At 45.0% G+C, this 26042-nt stretch overlaps 1 protein-coding gene across 1 annotated transcript in view; it reads right to left on the bottom strand.

Moving 5' to 3' along the window:
• TRPV4 (transient receptor potential cation channel subfamily V member 4) overlaps positions 1-26042 on the bottom strand; it is a 65674-nt gene that overhangs the window by 25171 nt on the left and 14461 nt on the right. The window contains 1 exon segment of the mRNA XM_020980083.2: positions 1298-1719. Coding sequence (XP_020835742.1) covers positions 1298-1683 — 386 coding nt within the window. The 5' untranslated portion in view covers positions 1684-1719.

Below are 26042 nucleotides of genomic sequence, written 5' to 3' on the forward strand. Positions count from 1 at the left end.
TTCTGCTCCACAAATGACCCTGGTGGAGTAGAGACAGCCCACGACTGGGACGTCAGGAGGCCTGGGTTCTAAACCTGGCTTGTCCCTAATTTGCACAGTGTGACCTTGGCCGAGTCCCACACCCCTTCACAATGTTTACAATGAGCTTTCTTCCAAACAGTCCTATGGGGAGGGAGGGTGGGAGGTTCCATATTCCCATTTTAGAGATAAGAAAACTGAGAAGTAAAGCAAGGACAAGTAAAGACAAAGAGAATTAGGACTTGAACCTAGCTCTCCTTCCTCCTTCCTGGGAGCCCCCACCAGAGGATCATGGGATTTAAAGCTGCATATGGTCTTAGAGGTGTGTAGTCCAACCGTCTCATTTGACAGATGGAGAAACTAAGGCCCAGTGGATAGTGTGTTGGGCTTGGAGTCAGGAGGACCTGAGTTCAAATCCAGCCTCAGTATGACCCTTACTAGCTATGTGACCCTGGGCAAGTCACTTCACCCTGTCTGCCTCAGTTTCCTCATCTGTAAAATAAGCTGGAGAAGGAAATGGCAAACCATTTCAGTATCTTTGCCAAGAAACCCCAAGTGGTGTCCCAAAGAGTTGGACATGACTGAAACAACTGAACAACAATAATAAGGGCCACAGAGGGGGAAGAGACTTGCCCAAGGTCACATGGGTAGAATGTGGCAGAACTGGTCACTGAAAGCTCATCCTCTGGACTTGGAGACAGGAAGACCTGAATTCGAATCCCACCTCAGACATTCACTAGCTATGCGATCCCTTCATTTCTCTGGGCCTCAGTTTCCTCCTCTGTCAAGTGAAGGTGGTTGGCCTCAATGAGCTCTAAGATCACTTCCAGCCCGGAATCGGGGTAACTCCCAGGCTCTCCCCACCATCTGCAATGTAGCCCTCCAAGTCCCCATCTGGGGGTCTCCGTAGGAAAGGAGTCAGAGCAGCAGCAAAGATCCATCCAGGACTCTGCCTTCTCTGACTTCCTTCCAAAGCGGGCAAAGAGGGAGGAGAACATTGCCCCTCTCGCCAAATCCAGGACTCGGAGCTCTAGCTCTGGAAGGGACCTCAGAGTCCCCTTCCTTTGACAAAAGGGGAAATGGAGGCTCGGCCCAGGGCGCATAGGAGGGTGCCTAGATTTAGAGCTAGAGAGATCAGAGGCGTCTGGACAAACTCCCTCCTTTTATAAGGGAAGAAACTAAGACCAAGGGGAGGGAAATGACTTGGCCAAGGTAACTCAGGCAGCCGTTAGAGACACCTCGAAGGGGCCACCGGGTCAGAGGGCAGGCGAGTACTCACTCTACAATCTTCTTTCTACGCCGTTTGTTGTTCTCACTGGGGTGGTGCCGGTAGGTCCCATAGTCAAAGAGAGAGTCCATGGGGGCCTTCTTGGGGCCGGGGACGACGGAGGATTCGTAAATGGTGGACTCCAGCAGGTCCATGGGGTTAGGCATGCCCTTGCGAAATGCCCCATGAAACTTCATGCGCAGGTTCTGCCGGGCATCCCCCTGGGCAGGTGGACCGCGGCTCGGCTCCCCTCCCGCCGAGGGCGAGCCATCCTCCCCTTCAAACAGGTTGGCCAAGGAAGAGAGGGGGAACGTCTCTCCTGGAGGTCCGCTGTCATCCCCAGGGGGCTCGCCCGATTCCCCCGCGCTGGGTCTGGGGGGGTCTTCAGGATCCGTCATGCCTGGCACTAGGTTTCCTTCTACTGACAGCTTACTCTACAAGAAAGAAGAAAGGTAAGCCGAGGCGGAGGTGGGGGGTGAACAGTATCTTAAGAGGGGTGGGGAACTGACTTCCCTAGTTAGGGAGGGCTCAGACCCAGGGCCACCCAGGGCTTTGGAGAAACCCTGCCCTGCTGTGGGAGAGGCCAGTGGCTGGGACCACCCAGGCCCCCCTAAGAGGGAGCCAGGACACTCAGCTAAAGGTCTCCTGCCCAGGCAGCCCATGTCTGCAGACACTGGGACTAGGGCTGGCTGTTGTCTCAAAGAAGCCGTTGTAATTAGAGGGGACTTCAAGCAGGGGACAGGCGGCCTCTCCTAGATGTGGTTGTGCTTGGCCAGCCCCAGGAGCGGAGCACAGAACAGGCCCTTCTTTCATAGAACCTATAAATACTGAGTGACCATAGGAGCCCAGCCCAAGAGCCGGGATACACCAAGGGAATGCCAGCATTTAGAGAAGGAAAGCTTAGCTCCCTCTCACCCCCACCCAGGACCCACACTGAAAACCCCCAGACTTGGACACTTGACAAGAAGAGGGTGGAGCTCCCCTAAGTGAGAGGGGACAAGTCTGGGAGCCAGGACGTATGCAGGCAAAGACCACTAGGCTTGGAGCCAAAGAGGCTAGGTAGGCCCCTAGAACATGACATGCTGTCCCAGGTTCAAATACTGATTCTGACACAAACGAGGCAATCCTAGGTGAATTAAACTTCTCTGTGCCTCAGTTTCCCCAGGTGTAAAATGAGGGAGACAGACTAGATGAGAGGTATCTTGGCATAGAGTATAGAGGGCTGAACTTGGAGACAGGAAGATCTGAATTCAAGTCCTGTCTCAATCACTTAGCTTTGTGACCGGGCAAATCCTGAGCCTCAGTTTCCCTGTCTGTAAGATGGGGGTAGAAAGTTGCACTAGGTGATCTCTGAGGTCTCTTCCAGCTCTAAATCTATGAAATTATGAAATTACTTCTTGTGTAACCTGGGGCAATTCTCTCTGGTCCTCAGTTTCCCTCCTGTAAAAAGGAAGTGGTTGGACTATGATCAATAGATCTATGAATCTACGATGCTTATGTCTCCTAATATGTCCTCAAACTGAGCCCTCAGAAGCTGAGAAGCTGGGGAAGCTAGGTGGTGCAGTGGATAGAGCGCCGGCCCTGAAGTCAGGAGGACCTGAGTTCAAATCCAGCCTCAGACCAAACACTTGACACTAGCTGTGTGACCCTGGGCAAGTCACTTAACCCCAATTGCCTAAAAAAAATGGGGGTAATAATGCCAGTTGCACCTATGTCATAGGGTCATCACAAGGATCAAATGAGACACTGTTTGTAAAGTGTTTTGCAACCCTTAAAGTGCTATTGACATTTCAGCTATTTTTCTTACAGGTATAAAGGAAACACAGTTAGAAGACCAGCCTCTGGTCAGAAAGACCTGGGTTCAAATCCTTCCTCTGACATTGGTTGTGTGGCCCTGGGCAAGTCACTCAACCCCTCAATGTTCAGGACAAGTCTCTAAGACTGCAAGTTACATCTCAGTGGCTGATCTGCATCTGGGAAGGGAATTTCCATATTGGAAGTCCATCCCCCACCCAAATTCACAGTCCAGACCCCCAAAATCTCAGGCAAGTCACTAGACTTCTGTGGGCCTCAGTTTCCTCATCTGTGAAATGAAGAGTTTGACTGGGTTATTTCAAAGGACCTGGCCAGCCCTAGATCCTATGGACTTGTCCACATCCTCCCTGAATTATTAGTGCCACCCTTGTGGCCCACCTGTAGGGAGAGATCCCAAGCCAAGGTCGGGGGCAGGCTGCCCTCTGTGGACAACAGCCTGGAAAGAATGCGTCCTCTTGGTTAGCTTGGCTGGGTGCAAATTTCCTGGAGCTTCTAACCATCCCACTCTTGGGGTTGTGTCTGAAAAATTCTTTGCTTGTTTTTCTTAACTGGCACAAACACATTCCCCATGTCACACTCTTCCCCACAAAAAATACACACGCATATACACAGTCATAAATCAATAACTTGGCTTTTGTTTGCCCTGTGGTCAGCCAGGGACAAAAACTGTTAAGAGCCCTTAGGTCAGAGGAAGAGTTGAGACTCCCCCTAAGAGGGAGGAGAGAGAAAGTGAGAATCATTAAGGACCTAGTCAGGGTGGGAGCCCTTTGGAGAGGAAACCGGCACATGTTTTCTAACCTGGGATCACTTTCTCATAGAAGGAGGAAGATAAGGGGGGAAAGCAACAAGCATTTATTAAGTACCTACTATGCTTCACTAATATTCTCATTTGATCCTCACAGCAATTCTGCTATCATTATCTCCCTTTCATAGACGAGGTAGGCAGCAGTTAAGTGACTTACCCAGGGTCACATGGCTAATAAATAACTGGATTTGAACTCAGTTCTTCTTGAATCTTGGTTCTGTCCACTGGGCCACCCAGCTACCAGGATAGCAGGTCTGGAACCTTGGCTTGGTGGCCAGTCATTCTGGGAATAGATCAGCCAGTCATTTTGGGAATGGGCTGGCCAGTTTATCTCTGATACTCAACCATCCTCCTTCAGGAAACGGAGACGGAGACATCAGTCATGTCATTACCAGCAATAGCTTGTTAATTACATGTCTCTTCATTTCCTGGGCAGCAAGGAGAGCCCAGAGGGGGCAGGGAGATGTTTAATATAGTGCAGGGACCACCACAATGGTATAATTTAGATATTGGAGCTCTGAGTCAAGGCAAGGCTCAACCCTTCCCCCTAAATATACACCCAGCCCCCCAGGAGCCCCACATTCACCAGGAAAGAATTCAATATGGATCTTCTTTATAATAGTAGTATTAATATTCCAAGCCATGAGAGCCTTCCCTATCAATGATACCTTGTGTCTACTCTGTGTGTATCTCGTATAGACCTAGTTATGTATGTGCCATTAGAATGTAAGCTCCTGGAGGGCAGGGACTGATTTTGCTTTTATTTTGTGTCCCAGTTCTCAGTAGAGTGCCTGGTACATCGGAGGCAAACTAATTAATGCTTATTGACTGATAGATTGCTTGACCAGATCCTTGATAGAATGTAAGCTTCTTGAGGGCAGGTGCTATTTAATTTTTGTCTTGGTATTCCCAGTACCTAACACAATGCCAAGGACATAGTAGGCACATAGAGACATGTGGATTGATTTGATTCTTGAGCCAAGAGTTAGCTCTTGGTCAACGTTGACTGCCTCCAGTCCAGGGACCAAAATCCTTTTCTGTCCTGGCCCCAGTGACTCCCACCCAAGAGTAACAACCCAAGTCCTTGGCCAGAACACAAAGCCCACTGGTCTCGACATCAGAAAACTTGGGAAAATGGTCCAAGGGGCAGCTAGGTGGTGCAGTGGATAGCGAGCGCACTGGCCCTGAAGTCAGGAGGACCTGAGTTCCAATCTGAACTCAGATCAAACACTTGACACTTACTAGCTGTGTGACCCTGGGCAAGTCACTTAACCCCAATTACCTAAAACAAACAAACAAATAAATGAACAAATAAATAAGTGAATGAATGAATAAATAAATAAATAAATGAACAAACAAATAGGTAAGTAAACAAACAAAAAAACAAAGAATGAATGAATGAATGAATGAATGAAAAAAGAAGCTTTCCTTGGCATCAAGTCAAAATTGGCCTTCTTGCAATTTCTTCCTATTAATCCTAGTTCTCCCCTTTGGTCACGAGTCCTAGATGCTTCTAAGGTCCTTCAAAGACTCATCCCTAAGGCCCTTCCCCATGGTGGCCACAGTCAATCTCTATCTATTCACTGGGCTGTCAAACACCCACTGGGAGCTTCAAACAAAATGATGTCTTCACATACCAGCTTCATCCCCATCCTGTAAACCTTTGCCCACAGATCCTAGATCTGGTTTTGGAAGAGGGCATCTAGTCCAACTACCTCATTGTACAGATGGGGAAACTGAGCCCCAAGGAAGTAAATTGATTTGCAAGGGTCACACAGGCAGTAAGGGGCAGAGGTGAGATTTGAACCCAGGACCTCTGACTCCAGGAGAGATGCTCTTTGTCCTTGACCACACTGACTGCCCCTTAGGTTCACAGGCTCATAAATATGGAGCTGGAAGAGCCCTTACAGGCCATCTACTCCAATCTCCCCCTTTCAGAGGAGGATTTTGGGATCAAGAGAGAACTGACAGGGGCAGCTGGGTGGCACAGTGGATAGGGCACCAGCCCTGGAGTCAGGAGGATCTGAGTTCAAATCTGGCCTCAGATATGTACTAGCTATATGACTCTGGATAAGTCATTTAATCCCATTGCCTCTCTGGGGAAAAACAAGCAAACAAACAAACAAAAAAAGATAACAGCTTTAGTGGACACCATGCTGGACTTCAAATCAGGAAGACCTGAACCAGGCACTTCCTAGCTGACCTAACACATGCTAACTCTTTGACCCTAGACAAATAACTGAATCTCTCTCTGCCTCAATTTCCTCATTTATACAGCAGAGATAATAATAGCACCTTCCACATAGGGTTGTTGAGATAATGTACACAAAATGCTTTGCAAACCAAGAAATACTCACTATTACTGATATTATTATGTTAGAAGTGATTTTCCCAAGGTGACACTGGCAGCAAGTGGTACAGCTAGGATTTGAACCCGGGACCTTTGGTTCCAAATCAAACATACCTGATGCCTCATACTACTCCCATGCCACTATCCCTCCCTAGAATATCCTCAGCCCTCCTCTATGCTTCTCCAAATCATCCCATCCTTCCCAGCCCTAAACAAGGCCTACAATTGCTGCAGCGCAAGGCTTCCACTCTGTACCATACACTAAGTTCTATGCATAGACTGGCCTTCAGTGGAATATCTGAAGGAAGGTTAGAACTCGAGTCCAGAGCACTGGCTTCGACTCATGCTATTGACATTTACAAGCAATGTGACTATAGGCAAGTCTCTCTGAGCCTTGGTTTCTTTATCTGTAAAATGAAGGGGTCGAATTCAATAGCTTCCCTCTAAATCTTAGATCTTATGAATAATGAGCACCCGAGTCAATAAGACCTGGGTTCCAATCCTGCCTCAGACACTTAGTGTATGTATGACCCAGAGCAAGTCAGTTTGCCTCTACCTCAGTTCCCTCACCTATAAAATGGGATAATAATAGCACCAACCTTCCAGGGTTGTTATGAGGATCAAATGAAATAGCACCTGTGGAACTCTTTGCAAATCTTAAAGGGCTATTGTAAATGCCCGTTATTTTTGTTAAGAACTGGTGTTTGACCTGGAAAGACTAACCTGAACTGACAGAGAGTGAAGTGAGCAGAACTGGAACAGTGTACATAGTAACCGTAATACCGTAACAATGTTCGACTGTGAATGACTTAGCTGCATTCTCAGCGATACAATGATTCAAGACAATCCCAAAGGATTCATGAAAGAAAATGCTGCCTACCTCCAGAGAGAGGAATGATGGAGTCTGAATGCAGACTGAAACATACTATTTTTCACTTTCTTCATTTTATTTTTTTGTTCCTGTTTTATTCCACAAAATGACTAATATGGAAATAATGTTTCATGTGATGGCACATGTATAACTTGTATAGAGTTGCTTACCATCTCAGGGAAGGAGAGAGGGGGAGAATTGTTTTGACATATAACTGGGGGAAGGGATAGTATTAAAAAAAAAAACAAAACGAATTACTGTTGGAGAAAATGATTTGGATCTCTGTACCACAGACTAAAAGTATAGGAATGATCACCTCCTGGCTAAGACTCAATTGCATCTAAAAAGAGCTTATATTCATGTATCATCCTAGAATCTTCCAATCTAATCGAACAAAGTTGAAAGAGAAAAAGAAGTAAAGAAAATTGTTGACATACCTTCCAAGGAAGGTAGGTGCCCCTGAAAATGAAGGGAAAATAGCAGACATCCAGAAATTCACAGGAAACAAAACTCAAGAAAAGAACCAGCAATAAAAATCCAATCACACTAATGCATGTTTGGTGGGGCTGTGGATTCAACCAGCCACTCTGGAAACAAATTTGAATTATGCAAAGAGCGTGACTAAAATGTGCATGTCCTCAGATCCAGAGAATGAACTGCTAAACACATACTCCAAGGAGGTCAATGACAAATTCGATAGATGAAAAGAAGGGGCACATCTACATCAAAGTATTTAGAGAAGCTTTTTTGTTTTTGTGGCCACTGGAAACCAAATAGATGCTCCTTGATTGGGAAATGGCTAAATAAGTTGTGGTCCATGAATAGATGGGATGTAACTGTGCTTTAAGAACTTAATATAGTGAAGAAAAAGGAATATGGGAATTAACCTTGTTTGCCTTGGTTTCCTCATGTGTAAAATGAGCTGGAGAAGGAAATGGCAAACCACTCTGCTATCTTTGCCTAGAAAACCTCAAGTGGGGTCATCATGGAAAGTAGGACATGACTGAATAACAAAAATGTGTACAGCACTTTCAGGTTTGCAAAGAAAGAGTATCTGGCTGATTTTCTTACTTCATCTTCACAGCTACCCTATAAGACAAATGCTGTAGACATTTATAGGATAGGAGATAGGGCCTGGACCTGCCATTTCATTGCTATGAGGAACTCCCCAATGAGGAACTCCCTTCACCAGTGCAAGTCGATACCCTCTCTGCAATTAGAGTCTGAGGTCAGAGGCTCCTAACCTGGGGTCAGTTTTTTTTTTAATAATTTGAGAAATGCATTTCAATATAATTGGTGTTCTTTGCAATCCTTTGAGGCATCTAAAAGCATTATTCTGAGAAGGGGGAGCACAGGCACCAGCTAACTGCTGCCAAAGGTTAAGAGCCCAGGCAGAGTTGCCTTTCCCAGGGTCACATGGCCAAAATGTGTCACAAGCAAGACCTGAACCCAGACCTTCCTGGCTGTGAGGTCAGTTCTTTAGCCTCCACACTATACTCTTACAGATGTGGAAAATGAGGATCAGAGAATAAATAACTTTCTTATGGGGCTGTCAGTTGGGACAGTTTTGATAGAACACGGGGCCTGAAGTTCAAATCTTACTCAGATACTGACTAAATGTGTAACCTTGGGCAAGTCACTTAACCGCTATCTGCCTCAGTTTCCTCAACTATAAAATGGGGATGCTAACAACACCTACCTCACAGGGTCAATGTGAGGATCAAATGAGATAACATTTGTAAAGCACTTGTAAGGCCCAGTGTCTGATGCATAGTAGGTGCCATACAAATGCTAGCTATTATTATTATTATTGCTTAGGGTCCTATAGCTGGTGAATATATCAGGTTAGGTTTGAACCCAGATCTCTTCTGTCTTCAAGTTTATCACTCTGCCCACTTTTCCCTGTTATCTCTGAGGGACTGACTAGAAAAACTGAGTTCATTCCAAAAGAATCCAATTAGTCCAAGTCAAGGGGTAACAATGGCAGCAGGAGAAACTGCTGTCCCTCCCTGTGGTGGCTGGCATCCAGAGCACCCCTCAGTGCCATTTGCACTCTTCACCAAGAGAGCTGGGGGAGCCAAGCCCAGGGGGCTGCTGGCACTGACCTGGCCCTGGAGAAGACTCATCAGAGCTTAGGACACTGCCCAGCACATAGTAGGAGCTTAACCAATGTTAATGGAGTGATTGACTGATGTAGTAACAGGTAAATGAAGAGAGTTCTCAGCATGCTGAAACAACCCTTCACTTCCAAATGGGGGCGTGTCAGCTGTGGGCAGGTACCAGTTTATTTCTTGTTCAGATCAGTCTTCCAACCACGTAATTTTGCATTCCACACTGGAGCCAAATGACAGCTTAGCAGGGGTGTGTGTGTGTGTGTGTGTGTGTGTGTGTGTGTGTGTGTGTGCACTCGTGAATGGATGTTTGTGTTTACATGGGTACAACCACATATGTGGGCAAAGAATCATGCAATTAACAATGAGAAGGGACAGAATTATAGAATCTCAGAGCTAGAAGGGAAAGAACACAGACTGTGAAGACTGAGGATCTGGGTTCAAATTCTGTCTTTTGCCACCTATTAGCTCTGGGAGCTTATACAGGTTATTTCCTCATTCTCAACAAAAAACCTTTTAAGTGCCTAACTGAATACAGTGCTGGGCTAGACACTGTGTATAAAGCCTCTTCCCCTGCCCTCTAGGAATGTATAATCTAAGAGATGTTCTGCTAATGGCTATATGTGCACCAAATATAGTACAGACCTTAGAACATAGAACACAGAATGTCGGGGTTGGGAGGGGCCTTAGAACACTGAATGATAGAACTGAGAGGGCCCTTAGAACAGGGAATGTCAGAGCTGCGAAGGGCCTTTATTATAGAGTATTTAGTTCAGCTTCTTTTTATAGAGGAGGACATTAAGACTTTCTTCACAGGGAGGGGAATTGACTAGCCTAAGGTCACACAGTCTCTTCACATTGGAGTGAGGTATATAACACAGCTTCTTAACAATTTCGTCATCTTCCACCTTTGTACTGCTAAGAAATGTACCTTAGGACTACCTTATATGATTTTTCACCATGTTTGGGTAAACCTAGAACCTAGAAAAATGGTTCTCTTCCTAGACCAATGTTTGTCCAGATCTAGAATGATAGGTTCTCAATCTAGAATGGTAGTTGGGTCAAGGACTGTATTTTTTTTCATATTAGAGCCTGGATTCCTAGGTTGGTGCAACAGAAGGTAGGGAGCTGAAAATCTTCCTCCAAATGAGCTTTCTCAGTCCAGGTTTCTAGGAGAGAATATCTTTCTAGGTCACTTCTTGACCTAGGCCACTCTAGGTCATTGTTTTTTGTTGTCTTTTTTTTTTTGGCTAGGCAATGGGGTTAAGTGACTTGCCCAGGGTCACACAGCTGGTAAGTGTTATGTGTCTGAGTCTGGATTTGAACTCAGGTCCTCTTGAGTCCAGGACCAGTGCTGTATCTACTGCGCCACCCAGCTGCCCCTTCTAGGTCACTTCTGAAGCTTTTCTTCCCAGCTCAATCCATTATCACTCATTTTCTGGGACCATTTCCTAGATGAAGTCAAAGAAGACCATCCCCTCCTTCCACTGACCAGCAAAAGATGTCTCCCACAATGATTCTGTGCTACACAAGAGCAACGTGAGAGCCAGTGTGACCCAGTGGATGACCTTGAGGAAGATGCTTGGCTTTCTTGGGCCTTGATTTCCTCATCTATAAAATGAAGGGGTTGGCCTGATGGCCTCTGAGATACCTCCTAGCTCTAGATAACATCAACAATAAATCCAGTCCCATGATCATGAGCAAGTTATTCTCTGATCCTCAATATCCTCATCTTAAAGTAAGGATAATAATGCCTCTCTCACAAGGTCATTATGAAGTTCAAATGACCGTGTTTACCAAAACTCGATTTCTCTGTGTTTCAGTTTGTTTTGGGTCATTTCAGTCGTGTCTGACCCTTGGTGACCCATTTGGGGTTTTCCTGGCAAAGATACTGGAGTGGTTTGCCATATCCTTCGCCAGCTCATGTGACAGATAAAGAAACTGAGGCAAATGATAAAATGACTTGTCCAGGTTCACTCAGCTAGTAATTGTCTGAGGCCATATTTAAACTCAGAAATATGAGTCTTCCTAACTCCAGGTTTAGCACTCTAGCCACTGCATCATCCAGCTGCCCTAAGCCTCAGTTTCCTGGGCTTGGAATCAGGAAGATTCATCTTCCTGAGTTTAAATCCAGCCTGAGACATTTACTAGCTAGGTGACCCTGGGCAAGTCACTTGATCCTGTTTGCCTCAGTTTCCTCATCTATAACATGAGCTGGAGAAGGAAATGGAAAATCACTCCAGTATCTTTACCAAGAAAACCCCAAGGGAGGTGGAGCCAAGATGGCAGAGTAACAGCAGTGACTTTCTTGAGCTCTCCTCCAAACCTTTCCAAATATCTGTAAAAAATGGCTCTAACCAAATTCTAGAGCAGCAGAACCCACAAAAAGACAGAGTGAAACAAAGTTTCAGCCCAAGACAACCTGGGTGGTTGATGGGAAAGGTCTGCTATGCTGGGCTTGGAGAGAAGCACAGTTCAGCATGGACCAAAAGGGCAAAGCCAGGGCCCCAGCAAATCTGGAACAGGTCTCAGGGACTAAATCATGGGCAGCTGTGGGGGTTTCCAGACTTCTCAACCCACAAACACCAAAGTCAACTTAAAAGGTCAGTGAGAAAGATCTGTCGGACCTGGATGAGAGAGTAGCGCAGTCCAGCCCTGGCCCTAGCATAGCCATGGGGAGGTGGTGGTGGAGGCTACTTCCAGAGCTTTTGGCCCACAGATGGCGGGGGAATCAAACAGCTGATCAGAGGGGGATTGTACTGACTTCTCTGCTGGTGCTGAGGCAGGAATCTCTTGCTTTGCCCATGCTTGGATCTGGGTCTCAATCCTGGGTGGTGGTCCTAGGGCAAGGAGGAGCATTGGTGTGAAGGAGCTTGTGGCTGTAGTAAATAGGGAATCCTCTTCACAGTTCCAAGGCAGAAAAGAGTGCTTGTGGTCACTCATAGACCAGAGCACAGGCCAGGAAAGAAGTAAACTCCTCTCTTTTGATCAGACCACTCTGGAAGAACTGAAAATTTACAGGTCCCTAGAAGTATGTCTGAAAACAGCTGCACAAAAATCCCTGAAGTTTGGGACAGTACACCCTCTACACTGGAAGCAGAGCCCTACCTTAACAAAGAGTTAAAAAGTCAAATAATTGGCTGGGAACATGAGCAAACAGGAGAAAAAACTCAGACTATAGAATCTTACTTTGGTGACAAAGATCAAAATATACAATCAGAAGAAGACAACAAAGTCAAAGCTCCTACATCTAAAACGTCCAAGAAAAATATGAATCAGTCCCAGGCTCTGGAAGAGGATCTGAGAAGGATTTTGAGAAGCAAGTAAGAGAAGTAGAGGAAAAACTGGGAAGAGAAATGAGAGTTATGCAAGAAAATCATGAAAAACAAGTCAACAGCTTGTTAAAGGAGACCCGAAAAAATAATGAAGAAAATAACACCTTAAAAAACAGCCTAGCCCAAATGGCAAAAGAGGTCCAAAAAGCCAATGAGAAAAAGAATGCATTAAAAAACAGAATTGGCCAAATGGAAAAGGAGGTCCAAAAACTCACTGAAGAAAATAATTCCTTAAAAATTAGAATGGAGCAAATGGAAGCTAATTACTTTATGAGAACTCTAGAAATCATAAAACAAAACCAAAAGAATAAAAAAATAAAAGACAAGGTGAAATATCTCATTGGAAAAACAACTTACTTGGAAAATAGACCCAGGAAAGATAATTTAAAAATTACTAGACTACCTGAAAGTCATGATCAAAAAAAGAGCCTAAACATCATCTTTCAAGAAATTATCAAGGAAAAAACTGCCCTGATATTCTAGAACCAGAGAGTAAAATAGAAATGGAAAGAATCCACCAATCACCTCCTGAAAGAGATCCCCAAAGGAAAACTCCTAGGAATATTGCATCCAAATTCCAGAGTTCCTAGGTCAAGGAGAAAATATTGCAAGCAGCCAGAAAGAAACAATTCAAGTATTGTAGAAACACAATCAGGATAACACAAGATTTAGTAGCTTCTACATTAAGGGATTGGAGGGATTGGAATATAATATTCAGGAGGTCAAAGAGCTAGAATTAAAACCAAGAATCACCTACCCAGCAAAACTGAGTATAATCCTTCAGGAGGAAAATGGACATTCAATGAAATAGAAGACTTCCAAGCATTCTTGATGAAAAGATCAGAGCTGAATAGAAAATTTGACTTTCAAATATAAAACTCAAGAGAATCATGAAAAGAGTCATCCAAGTCCAGTGGCAGGACAAAAGTCAGGATGACTAGTGATGGTCCTGGATACAGCGGATGACCTTGGTGTCTTTGATTTCTAACCAAGCCCTAAGCACTCCATTACGCGTGCTTCAGCAACCTTTGTGGCTGTTTAAACAAATTTTTCTCATCCATCCATTTGCCAGGGTGTCTTCACATGTTTGGGGTAGACATCCCCCTAACTCACCAAAGAGGGGTCGGACACATTGGCCTCTAAGGTCCTTTCCCATCTCTAAACCTGCGATCCTAGGTCCGAAATCCTCGGTCCTTAAGGCATTATGTCAACGTGAATCATGAGATTAGAGAGAATAGGATGGGGGGGATCCAAGGGGTCCCCTCTGGGAATCACATGGAAAAGTTTGGGAACCACCATCTTAGAAGAAACCCCAAACTCAACCCCAAACTGACCTTTCCAACAACTCCTCTGCTCGTTTGCTTTCTGGACCGACTTTCCTTCCACCTCACTTCACTGCTAACCCTAGTAACCAAGTCAACGCGTGCCCCAGGGCCAGGAACCAGCCTAACCAGGCTTTGTGAGAGCAAACCACTGGCAGGGAAGCAAGATCTCTGGCCTCCAGGCTGCTTAAAACTTCAAGAGGTTGTTCCATCCCACACCTCTGGGGAGACCCACACCATTCTAGAGCCAGAAGAGACCTCAGAGGTCATCCACCTAAATCCCTCACTTCACAAATGAGGAAACTGAGGGGTGCCCAGTAAAGTGATGTGACTTACCCAAGGCTATACAGCCATGACTGACTTTCTACTGTGACCACCTTGGCTCAAACACCTGGCAAACCTTCGGACCTGGCACTGGGGGAGAAGGGTCTGTATCCCAGCTCAGGCTAAGTCTTCCTGAGGTCACATCTGCAATAACTATTATTGTTGTCCTATATAATTATATAACTATAATATACTATATAATATAATATATAATTATATTATATAATTATTATATTATATAACTATAATATGCCATATAATTGTAATATAGTATATAACTATAATATATAATCATAACATATGATTATATATTATATTATTATAATACCAACACTGAAGGTAATAATAATAACTAATATATAGTGCTTCAAGATTTGCAATGTGTAGAAAATAAAAATTAAATTTAAAAATTAAAATAAACAAATAATTTTAAAAGAGGATTTGCAATGTGTGATCTCATTTTTCCTCACAACCACCTAGGAGGCAGGTGTCATAATTAGCCCCATTGCATATAATCAACAAGAAGCACAGGGAAAGGCTTCTTTGCAGAAGGTGACTCTTTAGCTGGGGTGGGAAAGTCCAACAGCTGGTAAGTGGCAGCTCTGAGACCCTCTGCAATGGAGCTCTTTCATCATACACCGTCTCCCATGTTTACACATATAAAATGCCTTGTTTCTATATTTGCTGTTTTTGTGTTTTCTCCCACATGGGACTGTGTACTCAAGATCAAGGAACTGACTTTTGCTTTTCTTTGTATCCCTGGAACTTAGCACAGTGCCTGGCATACAGTAGGCACTTAATAAATGCCTTAACTTGACACAGCATGGTATAATGGAGAATGCTGAATTGGGAATCTGATTCTGGAGCTGCTACATAGGACCTTTGAGACCATCTAGTCCAACCATTTCATTTTACAGAGACATTAGAGTCTGTAACCCCAGAGACATTAAGTGACAGACTTGTTCCAGCTCATACAGGTAGGCAGTATTCAAGGCAGGATTCACGTCCCCATTCTTTGACAGCAGATCCAGGCCTCTTTCCACTTCACCCCACTGCCCCTCCGGTCCACTTCTTTCCATATGGCCAAGGACTCCTCAGTCTTCTCATCTGTCAAATAGCCATAATGGTATTTGCACTCCCTCACAAAGAGGTTGTTATACTGACATGAGATAAGGAATGCAAAGTTTGCTTTGTAAACTACTAAGCCTTACCAAAATCTAAGTTATTCTTTTTATTATCAGGCAACTAGGTAGTGTAGAACATGTATAGAATATGGAACTTGAAGTCGGGAAGAACCAAATTCAAATTCTGCCTCTGACACAGTAGCTCTACGACCCCTGGATAAGTCCCTTAATCTCTCTGATCCTCAGTTTCCCCATCTATAAAATGAGAGTTGGACTTGATTGCTAAGGTCTCTTCTAGCTCTAAATCTGTGATCCTAGTTCCTCCTCAGTCACCTCAGCCACATGACCCTGGGCCTGACTGTTGTTGCTGCTGTCATTTCAGTCATGTCTGACTCTTTGTGGCTCCATTTGGGGTTTTCTTGGCAAAGACACTGCCATTTCCTTCTCCAGCTCATTTTACAGTGAGGATACTAAGGCAAACAAGGTGAAGTGACTTGACCAGGGTCACACAGCTAGTAAGTGTCTGAGGCTGGATTTGAACTCAGGTCTTCCTGACTCCAGTCCCACCGCTCTGTCCACTGAACCATGTAGACACTCTCTGGGCCAGACTTTTCATCTCTAAATGAATATAATGGTACCTGTAACTCAGGACAATCAAATGAGCTAACCTATGTAAAGCACTTTGCAAAACTTAAGGAGTTATGGAAACCTGAGTTATTATTACTCTTATTATCTTCAGTCTGAGGCCCTTTGCATGCGCTGGTGAATATGCGCTAAGGGATGGATGCTGCTTCATTCCGCATCTCCACACTGGGCCAAGGAGAAGCATTCTGTCTTCAACAAAGAACCCTCAGGCTTTGCCTGATCTCATGATAACCTTGGCAAGTATTTATGAAATCCCTCTCTCCTAATGACGTGATGGAGAAAAGCTCCTTAAATCAGGGACAAGTTCTGACATGCCGAGAGCCCCATAACCCTGTTGAGAGAGGATGCCAGAGAGCTCAGGTCCCTTCCTCCTAAAGCCAGACTCATATTAAATCCATCCCACCCATCCAGCCAAGTACAGCCAGGGCCCTCTGCTGGAGATGGGGAATAAGCTTCCCCTAATGGAAGGGAGCGGCCCATGCTCAGTACACCTGTTTCATAGCCCAGGCTCCTACAAGAACTGGCAAAGGTGACTGGTGATCTCTGAAAGATCATGGAGATGTGCTGCAGGAGTCCTGAATGAGGCATCATGGGGTAGTGGGAAGAGCACCAGTGCTAGAGTCAGAAAACCTACGTTCGAATCTCACCTCTGACATCTACTACCTGTGTGACCTTGGACATATCACTTAATTTCCCTGAGCCTCAGTTTCCTCATCTGTAGAACAGGAAGGTTAAATTGAATGGCCTCTGAGGTCCCTTCTAGCTTTGGCTCTGAGATCTTAAGAGTGATTGACTTAATTTCCCTGAGTCTAGTTTCCTCATCTGTAAAATAAAGGGGTTAGAAGGAATGGCCTCTGAGGTCCCTTCCAGCTCTTGATCTATGATTTTCCAAGGAAAGGAAGAAAGTATAGGCCAGTGATCTTGACTTCTATTCTTGAAAAACAAATTCTAGAGTGTAACATTAAAGGGATGGTTAGTGAATAGGCAGAAAGGGAAGCAAAGATCAAGAACCTGAGTGTCCAGCATGGCATTGTCAAGATCAAGTCATGGAGGAAGAATGGGTCAGCAAAGAAAATAAGCATTTGCTAACTGAAAATAATGTTGCTGTTTCTTCATTTTAAAAGAATGGCTCATGCTAGTCTAACCTCAGTGCCTTTTTTGACAGAATTAAGAGATGGTGGGTCAGCGGAAAGGGCAGCTAAGTGGCTCAATGGATAGAGCACCAGGCCTAGAGTCAGGAAAACCTGAGTTCAAATCTGACCCCTGACACTTGCTAGATGGGGGACCCTAGGCAAGTCACTTAACCTCTGTCTGCCTTAATCCACTGGGGAAGGAAATGTCAAATCACTCCAGTATCTTTGCCAAGACAACCCCATGGACAGCATTGGCATGCTATGGTCCATGGGGTCACAAAGAGTCAGACATGATTGAAAGACCAAACAACAGGTCAGGAGAAAGCTATAGATATCATTCACCTAGATTTCAGCAAGGCATTTGAAAGTCTCTCACGCTATTCTCATGAAAAAGATGAAAAGATGTGGGGTAGGAATAGGATAAATAGGCAGACATGGAACTGGATGAGCGGCCAGACCCAAAGAATAGTCCTTATTTTTTTTAATTAATTAATTTATTTTTAGTTTTCAACAATCACTTCCATAAGCTTTTGAGTTTTAAATTTTCTCCCCCTCCCTCCTCACTTCCCTCCCCAAGACGGTGTGCAATCTAGGCTCTACATATACATTCCCATTACACATATTTTCACATTAGTCATGTTGTAAAGAAGTTTTAGAACCACTAAGAGGGAGGAACCACAAGAAAGAAGCAACAAAACAGAAAAAAAAGAGCAAATAGTATGCCTCAATTTGCATTCAAACTCCATAGTTCAAAGAATAGTCTTTAAAGGATAAATAGAGTTTCCTGCCTCTACATCTCTTAGTTCTCACCCCTTTGGTCCACTCATTCAGTCCTGTCTTGCCCTACTGATTTCCCTGCTTCTATTCCAATGTCCACACAAGAGTCTTCCTAAGGTCTTCCTAAGGCCCATATCCAACCATGTCACTCCCTTTCTCAAGAATCTTCAGTGACTCCCTATTATCCCTAGGGAAAAAATACAAATTTTTTTTGGTTTGATGCCTAAATCCCTCCCCAATCAGAAGCCAGACTCCCTTTCCAGACTTCTTTCATATTAACACTGCCCTTATGCACAATATATTCCAGCTAAAGTGGACTACTGGCTGTTACCTGTGCATGAAATTCTACCTCTCACCTCCATACCTAACCGCACTTCTGGACTGCTCTTCCTCCTCACCTCTGACACTTAGAATCCTTATCTTCCTTCCAGGCACAACTCAGATGCCAGCTCCTAGCACTGCCTTTCTTGACTCCTTCCCTCTGTTTTCAGCACTCTCCTCAACGCATTGAAATTACTCTGGATTTTGTTGTATCTTTTGTCTCCTCCAGTAGAATGTGAGCTCCTTGAGAATAGAGGCTGTTTTCATTTTTGTCTTTGTGTTCCCAAAGGCTGGCATATCATAAGTGTTAAATGAATGAATGAATACATCAATTAATGAATGAGCTGCAAAGGAGGTCTCCTATAGAGTACCTCAGTGACCTCTGCTTCATACTGTGCTATTTAACATTTTCCTCTGTAGCCTAGATAAAAGCAGAGGTGGCATGTTAATTAAATCTACCGAAGGCACCAGGCTGGGAGGAATGGCCAACTCACTGGATGAGAGAATAAGAATCTTTAAAAATTATAACAGGTTGGAGCAGCTACTTGGTGCAGTGGATAAAGCTCTAGCCTTGGAGTCAGGAGGACCTGAGTCCAAATCTGTCCTCAGACACTTGACACTTACTAGCTGTGTGACCCTGGGCAAGTCACTTAACCCCAATTGCCTCACACCAAAAAAAAAAAAGGAAAAAAAATCATAACAGGTTAGAACAGGTTCTGAATCTAATTAGATTAAATCAAAAGGGAGATGAAGTCTTACCCTTGGATATGAAAAATCATACAAGAACAAGATGGCAGAAGAATGGCTAGAAAGCCATTCGTTGGGAAAGATCTGGGCTTTTTAGGGGACTAGCTGAATTGGGCCAGCTGTGTGACATGACAGTCAATCAAAACTAAAGCCTTTTAAGGCTACATGAAGAGAGCTAACATCCAGGAATAAGGAAGGGAGAGTCCTATTATCTGCCCTGACCAGACCACACCTGGAGGACTGTGTTCGGTTCCATGGACCACATTTCAGGAAAGGCATAGATGAGGTGGACAGTACCCAGAGGAGTGGCACCTAAGTGACCTGAAGTCAGGAAGACTCATCTTCCCAAGTTCAAATCTGGCCTCAGACACTTAGCTGCTGTATGACCCTAAGCAAGTCACTTTACCCTGTTTGCCTCAGGAGGAAAAAAATGGCAAATCATTACAGGATCTTTGCCATGAAAATCCCAAATGGGGTCACAAAAGAGTCAGACAATAACCCGGAGGAAGGTGACCAGGAAGCCTGAGTTCATGTCATATCAATCCATCACTAAGCATATATTAAGTCCCTACATTCTGTGTCCTAAAGTCTCTTCCAACTCTGAATAGTCTATATTGTAAGGTCTCCTCCAACTCTAACTTTCTGTGCTTCATCTAAGCTTCTGCCCTGGGCCCCTTTTTCTCTCTCTACACCCTTGGCGATCTCATCACTTCCCATGTGTTCAGTGATCACCACTGTACATGCAAACAGTTCTCAGATCTATATAACCAGCCCTAGACCCAACCTCCCGAGGTCCAGGCTCCCAACACCAACTAACTCAAGTTCATATCTGAACCAAACTCATTATTTTTCCTCCAAAACCCTCCCCTCTTCCTAATGTCCCCATTTCTAAGAAGGGTACCACCATCCTCCACTCCTCTAGAGGCTGCACACCTGACTGCCCATGAGTTTCTTTTACAATCTCCATCCTGGAAGTTCTCAACACCCCTGGACTTCCCACATTGGAAGTACCCGACAACCATGGAACCCTCCCTCTGATTGTCTGGTTCTTTCTAGAACCTCCATTTTAAGGACAACTTCTGGGCTTCCCTAATCTTCATTCTTCTCCTGACTCACTTCCCGTCAATGCCCTCTCCAACCCTGATTTCCAGCTTCCTTTTCTCCATATTCTTCCCCCATTAGAAAATAATCTTCTAGAAGGCAAAACTTTCTCTCTGCTTGTATTTATATTCCCAGGGATTAGCACAGGGCATGAGTTGTACTTTAAAAAGACTGTTGACTTTACTTCTGGTCATGTCAATTCACCTGGAAGCCTTCCTCAACCTTTCCTCCTGCCTCATTCCTTAACCTTCCATCAGTTTTCACATCTTGTCCTTTTTCTCCAGAATATTCCTGGTAAAAATCCTATGCCTTCCACCCCCTGTCACCACCCTTTCTCAGGCTCAGTCAGCTCGAATACGGGCTGTTGCAAAAGCCTCCAAATCAGCCTCCCTGCCTTGGGTCTCTTGCAGCTCCAATCTATCCTGCACACAGCTGATCTTCCTATAGCACTTCTGGCCACCGCACTCCCCAGCTCAAGAGCTCCAGGGGCTCCCTCTTATGACCAGGAGTTTCTAGGTGTTTTTTTAAATACAAAGTGTCTCAAAAGTCTTAGTTCAATCACTTATTTTTACCTTCTGTTGAGTTTTGTTTCATCTTTCTGATGGTTCCTCCTATTGGTTTTAATTTTTACTTACAACTTCACTAAAGTGAAAATATGTTTAATGGGTATGTAAATGTAAAGGCTATATCAGAATGTGTGCCATCTTGGGGAGGGTGAGGGGGGAGGAAAAGGGAGAAAAATTTTCAACTCAAAAGCATATGGAAAAAATAAAAAAATTTAAATTAAAAAAAAGTCAGTTCAGTTTTAAGCTTCAATGACTTAAACATACATATATTGTCTCCCCCATTAGAATATAAGGTCCTTGAGGGCAGGATCTGTTTTTGCCCTTTTTTAAAAAAATTTTTTGGGATTCCCAGCATTTAGCACAGTGCCCAGAGTCACACAGCCAGGATGAGTTCCTGACTCTGTGGCCAAATCTTTGTATAATCAATGTTTGGTAATTGACTGATTGATTGCTAAATGGAACGAGGCTGTGTACATTAATACTCAGCTCTACCGGGCCATTCATTCCTTCCCATAGAAGGGACATGCCGAGGGCCACCCCTCTCACCAAGGTGATGGTCAAGCTTCCAACAGGCCCTCCTACTAAGCACAGCTTATTGCAGTCTAGGTACAGGGTGTGCCTATCCTGGGACAGTCCTCCTACTAAGCTCCTCCATCCATGTTTGGTTTTTAAAGCCCTTTGAAACCTAGCCCCCAACCTACCTTTCTCGGTTGATTGCACCTGCTCCCCTTTACACACTCTGCTCCAGCCAACGTCCAGCCTGTTTGCTGTTTCCTGTATATAATAGTCCATTTACCACCTCCATGTCTTTGCACAGGAGTCCCCCCCCTGTCTAAAATGGAGAAGCCAGATTCCCCTCTTACCTCTGCCTTGCAGAGAGGTCATGTTCTACCTGCTTTCTAACTCTCTCACCTGTGGCTCCAAGTAGCTGTAGCAGGCTCAGGGACCACACCCTGGGCTAAAGCAGGTTAAGGGTCACTGACAGGCTGTGAGTTGGGGGGTGTCTACCCCAAGTATGTGAAGATTTCCCCTGGTAGAATGGGAGGATGAGAAAAAAGTGTCCCAACAGCCATGAAGGCAACTGAAGCAGGTGCTGTGGAGAGATGAGAGCTTGGAAGCCACCAAGGTCATCCACTGCACCTCAGGCCATCGAGAGTCACCCTGACTTTTGCCCTGCCACTGAACTTCGATGACTCAGGAAGAGAGAGGGAGGCTGGTAACTTTGAACAACTCTGCCTCACTTCAATCCAGTTCACGCACAAGTCAAGACATCACCCATGATATCACCAGTCTTCATCAAAAATGAAGGACAAACAACATGTTCTTCTTCTAGTGGCCTTTCTAACCTGAGCTCCTGGATTCCTTGTGTGTCTCTGTCTCGGAAATTACTTTGCAAACATTTTGCATTTATTTTTCTGGGTTCATGTTACCTCCCCTCTCCATGAAAGAATGTGGTAAGCTCTTTATAGCCTGGGACTGCTTCAATTGTCTTTGCATCCCCAGCCTCTTACATATATAGCCTGGCACATGGTAAGTGCTTAATAAATGCTTCTGGCATGAATGAATGAATGAATGAATGACTCACACCACAACCACTATCACATGTCTTCGAGCACATTCCTGGACTATGTGCTAATTTTTATTAAATAGATGCCTTAGATCAGTTATGCTAAAGACAATAAAGAGGTAGGACCCTGGGAAAGGGCAGAAATGGAGGGAGGAGCACCGAATGGCCCCCTAGCACTGAGCTCAGGGCCAGGCACATTTTTTGGACTGGTCATGTGCTCTCAGAGATGTAGGGAGCTCCTGATGACATCCTTTTCTTTTTTAGGCAATTGGGGTTAAGTGACTTGCCCAGGGTCAAACAGCTAGTAAGTGTCAAGTGTTTGATCTGAGGCGGGATTTGAACTCAGGTACTCCTGACTTCAGGGCCACCTAGCTGCCCCAATGATGACATCCTTTACTAGTGAAGATCAGCATCTTCTCAGCAGTGTAGACTTAGAAGGTTACCTGAAGCACCGAAAAGACATGCCCAGAGTCACACAGCCAGTATGAGTTCCTGACTTTGAGGCCAAATCTTTATATAATCAATGTTTGACAGACAGTTCTCAGATGAAGAAATTAAAGCCATCTATAGTCATATGAAAAAATGCTCTAAATCATTATTGATTAGAGAAATGCAAATCAAAACAACTCTGAGGTACCACATCACACCTATCAGATTGGCCAACATGACAAAACAGGAAAATGATAAATGTTGGAGAAGATGTGGGAAAATTGGAACACTAATACATTGTTGGTGGAGTTGTGAAATGATCCAACCACTTTGGAGAACAATTTGGAACTATGCCCAAAGGGCTACAAAAATGTGCATACCCTTTGATCCAGCAATAGCATTTCTAGGGCTACATCCCAGAGAGATCAAACAAATGGGAAAAAGACCCACATGTACAAAAATATTCATAGCAGCTCTTTTTGTGGTGGCAAAGAATTGGAAATTGAGAGGATGCCCATCCATTGGGGAATGGCTGAGCAAGTTGTGGTATATGAATGTAATGGAATACTACTGTGCTATAAGAAATGATGAACATAGGGGCAGCTAGATGGCACAGTGGATAGAGCACCGGCCCTGAAGTCAGGAGTACCTGAGTTCAAATCAGGCCTCAGACCAAACACTTGACACTTACTAGCTGTGTGACCTGGGCAAGTCACTTAACCCCAATTGCCTTTAAAAAAAAAAAAAAAGGAATGATGAACAGGCTGACTTCAGAAAAACCTGGAAAGACTTATATGGTCTGATGCTGAGTGAAGTGAGCAGAACCAAGAGGACTTTGTACACAATAACAGCCACGTTATGCGATGACTAATATTGTTAAACGGAACCCTTCTCAGCATTACGAGGATCTAAGACATCTCCAGAGGCCTCGGGATGGAAAATGCTGTCCACATCCAAAGAAAGAACTATGGAAGTTGAATTGCTATCACTTATTTTTACCTTCTGTTGAGTTTTGTTTCATCTTTCTGATGGTTCCTCCTATTGGTTTTAACTTTTACTTACAACTTCAAGAATGTGAAAATATGTTTAATGGGTATGTAAATGTAAAACCTATATCAGAATGTGTGCCATCTTGGGGAGGGTGGGGGGTAGGAAGGGGGAGAAAAATTTTCAACTCAAAAGCATATGGAAGTGATTGTTGATATATCAAAATAAATTAATAAAAAAATTTTTAAAAATCAATGTTTGGTGACTGACTGATTGATTGCTAAATGGAATGGGTCTGTGTGCATTCATACTCCTGGGCCATTCATTCCTTCCCATAGAAGGGACAATGCCATGGCCACCCCTCCTGACAAGGTGAGTCAAACTTCCAACAGGCCCTCCTACTAAGCACAGCTAATTTCAGGCTAGGTACAGGGTGTCCCCATCCTAGGACATTCCTCCTGCCTTTGTTACCCTCCCGTGGGGGCTGTGGAGAGCAAATACAGAGGGGAGAGAAGGGGAAGTCTGTAAGTCAGGAGACAAACATTTATTATGTACTTAGTGTGTGCCAGGAATTAGGCTAAGTGCTAGGGATACAAAAAGAAGCAAAGCCCTAGACTCTGCTCTCAAAGAGCTCATATTCTAATGGGGATGCCAATCCGCAGTCATTAGGCTCATGCAAGATACATCCAGAGTACATGTAAGGCCATGTGGGGTGACTGGGATTGTGAGACCCTAGCAGAAGAGCCTCCAACCAAAGGCTACTTACTGCTGGCCTGAGGCTGGCCCTCTGTCTGCTTCAGGGAAACCCAAGGGCCTGGACAATCACTTCAATGGCAACCTCGAGGGGGGAAGAAGCAGCATGGTGTTGATCCCATAGAAGATGCTTTCAAACTGAAGTGGAGATGACTTCCCCTGGAAGGATGGAACATTGGCCCAGGGATGAGGAGAGCTGGGAGGCTCCGCTCAGGGATGGGCAGGGGGGTGGCTGCAGGATCACGCCATCCCTGGGCCCAGATTGCCTTTCTTCCCGGGCCCACAGGCTTATTTACCTAGTGGGGCTCAGCTTCTGCCTGCCCTGTCAGCCTTCCTGTTTGCTCAGACACAGAAGCTGTTTGTCCTGAGTTGCCCGTTACAGAGATCCCTCCTCACCCCACCCGCAGCCCAGGCCCTGGGACATCCTGTGTTGCCTCCAATGCCACTTCCCTCACACAGAGCTCCTGTGTGTATGCCCCTGCCCCGGCCCGGCCCGGCCTCTGAGTGCACCTTTGAGAGGGACCTGCCCAACACAAACAGGGCCCTGCCCGGCGCCCGGCTCCAAGCTCTCTGAAGCAATGCAGCTATTCTGTGAGAGTGACTCACTGGGATCTGAGCCATCCTATACACGCCACACTGAAAGCTGTGAGCTCACGGGCTGGGCAGAAGCTGCCCCAACTGGGGGGGCGGGCAAAGCTGGAAGAGATGGGGGCCCAGGGAAGTCCAGAGGCTGGAGGGATTTCTGAACGCTTCCTAGGAGGCCCACAGAACTTTCTACTGAATGCCCCCAGCCCCTGGGATGGGGACCTTAGAGAAGGAGGAGGACAATTTAGTCTTACCCAGGGGAGTAAACTTTGAATGAAGACAGTACTTTCATTTTTCCTTTGGATTTCCCTTGTCATAGACCACAAGTCTCTCTCTGCTGCCTGCTTATACTTTAGCACATAGCTCCCAATTCTGCCCTGGGGGGCCAGGCAGAAAAAGGCTAATTCTCCTTCTGTGGGACAGCCCTGCCCTCAGGAGCTATCCCATCCCCACCCACCCAGTCTACCTTTCAGATTCCAGTCCCTTCACCACTCTGATTGCCTTCCTCTTATGATCCTGACCAGGAGGAGACAAGGAGGTCTGATGGGGATAGGAGGAAAGGAGAAAACAAGGGGCAGAATTTATTTAATTCCTACTCATTCCTCTCTTTCCCCAGCCCTGAGTCACTGTCCCTCATAGAACGAAGAAGGAGGGGCTTCAGGAAAAGGAACCACCGAATGTTGGGGCTAATGGGGTCTTACAGGATCATCTAATCCAACTGTCTCAATTCACAGAGAAGGCTCTGTTCTCACCTGGATTATTGGTATAGCTTCCAAATCAGGCTCCTGCCTCTAATCTTCCCCTTTTCCACACTTTTCTGCCAAAGCGATTTTCCTTCTACCAGATCTGCCCTCTCTTATTCAGTGAGCTCCAAGGGCTCCATACTTCCTCTAGAACCAAATACATATTCCTGGTTGACATTTAAAGCCCTTCACAGACTCTGAAAACCTGGCCTCGCTCTCTACAATCCAGTCAAACTGATCTTACTGTTCTCATGGGAGATTCTATCTCCCATCCTCAGGCCTTTGCACTGACTGCCTCTTAGAAACCCTAGTTCCCTTCAAAGCTCAGCTCCAATGTCCGGTCCTA

The sequence above is a fragment of the Phascolarctos cinereus genome, unplaced genomic scaffold (genome assembly GCF_003287225.1).
Source record: "Phascolarctos cinereus isolate Bilbo 61053 unplaced genomic scaffold, phaCin_HiC Scaffold_4;HRSCAF=312, whole genome shotgun sequence".
Classification (NCBI taxonomy): Eukaryota; Metazoa; Chordata; class Mammalia; order Diprotodontia; family Phascolarctidae; genus Phascolarctos; species Phascolarctos cinereus.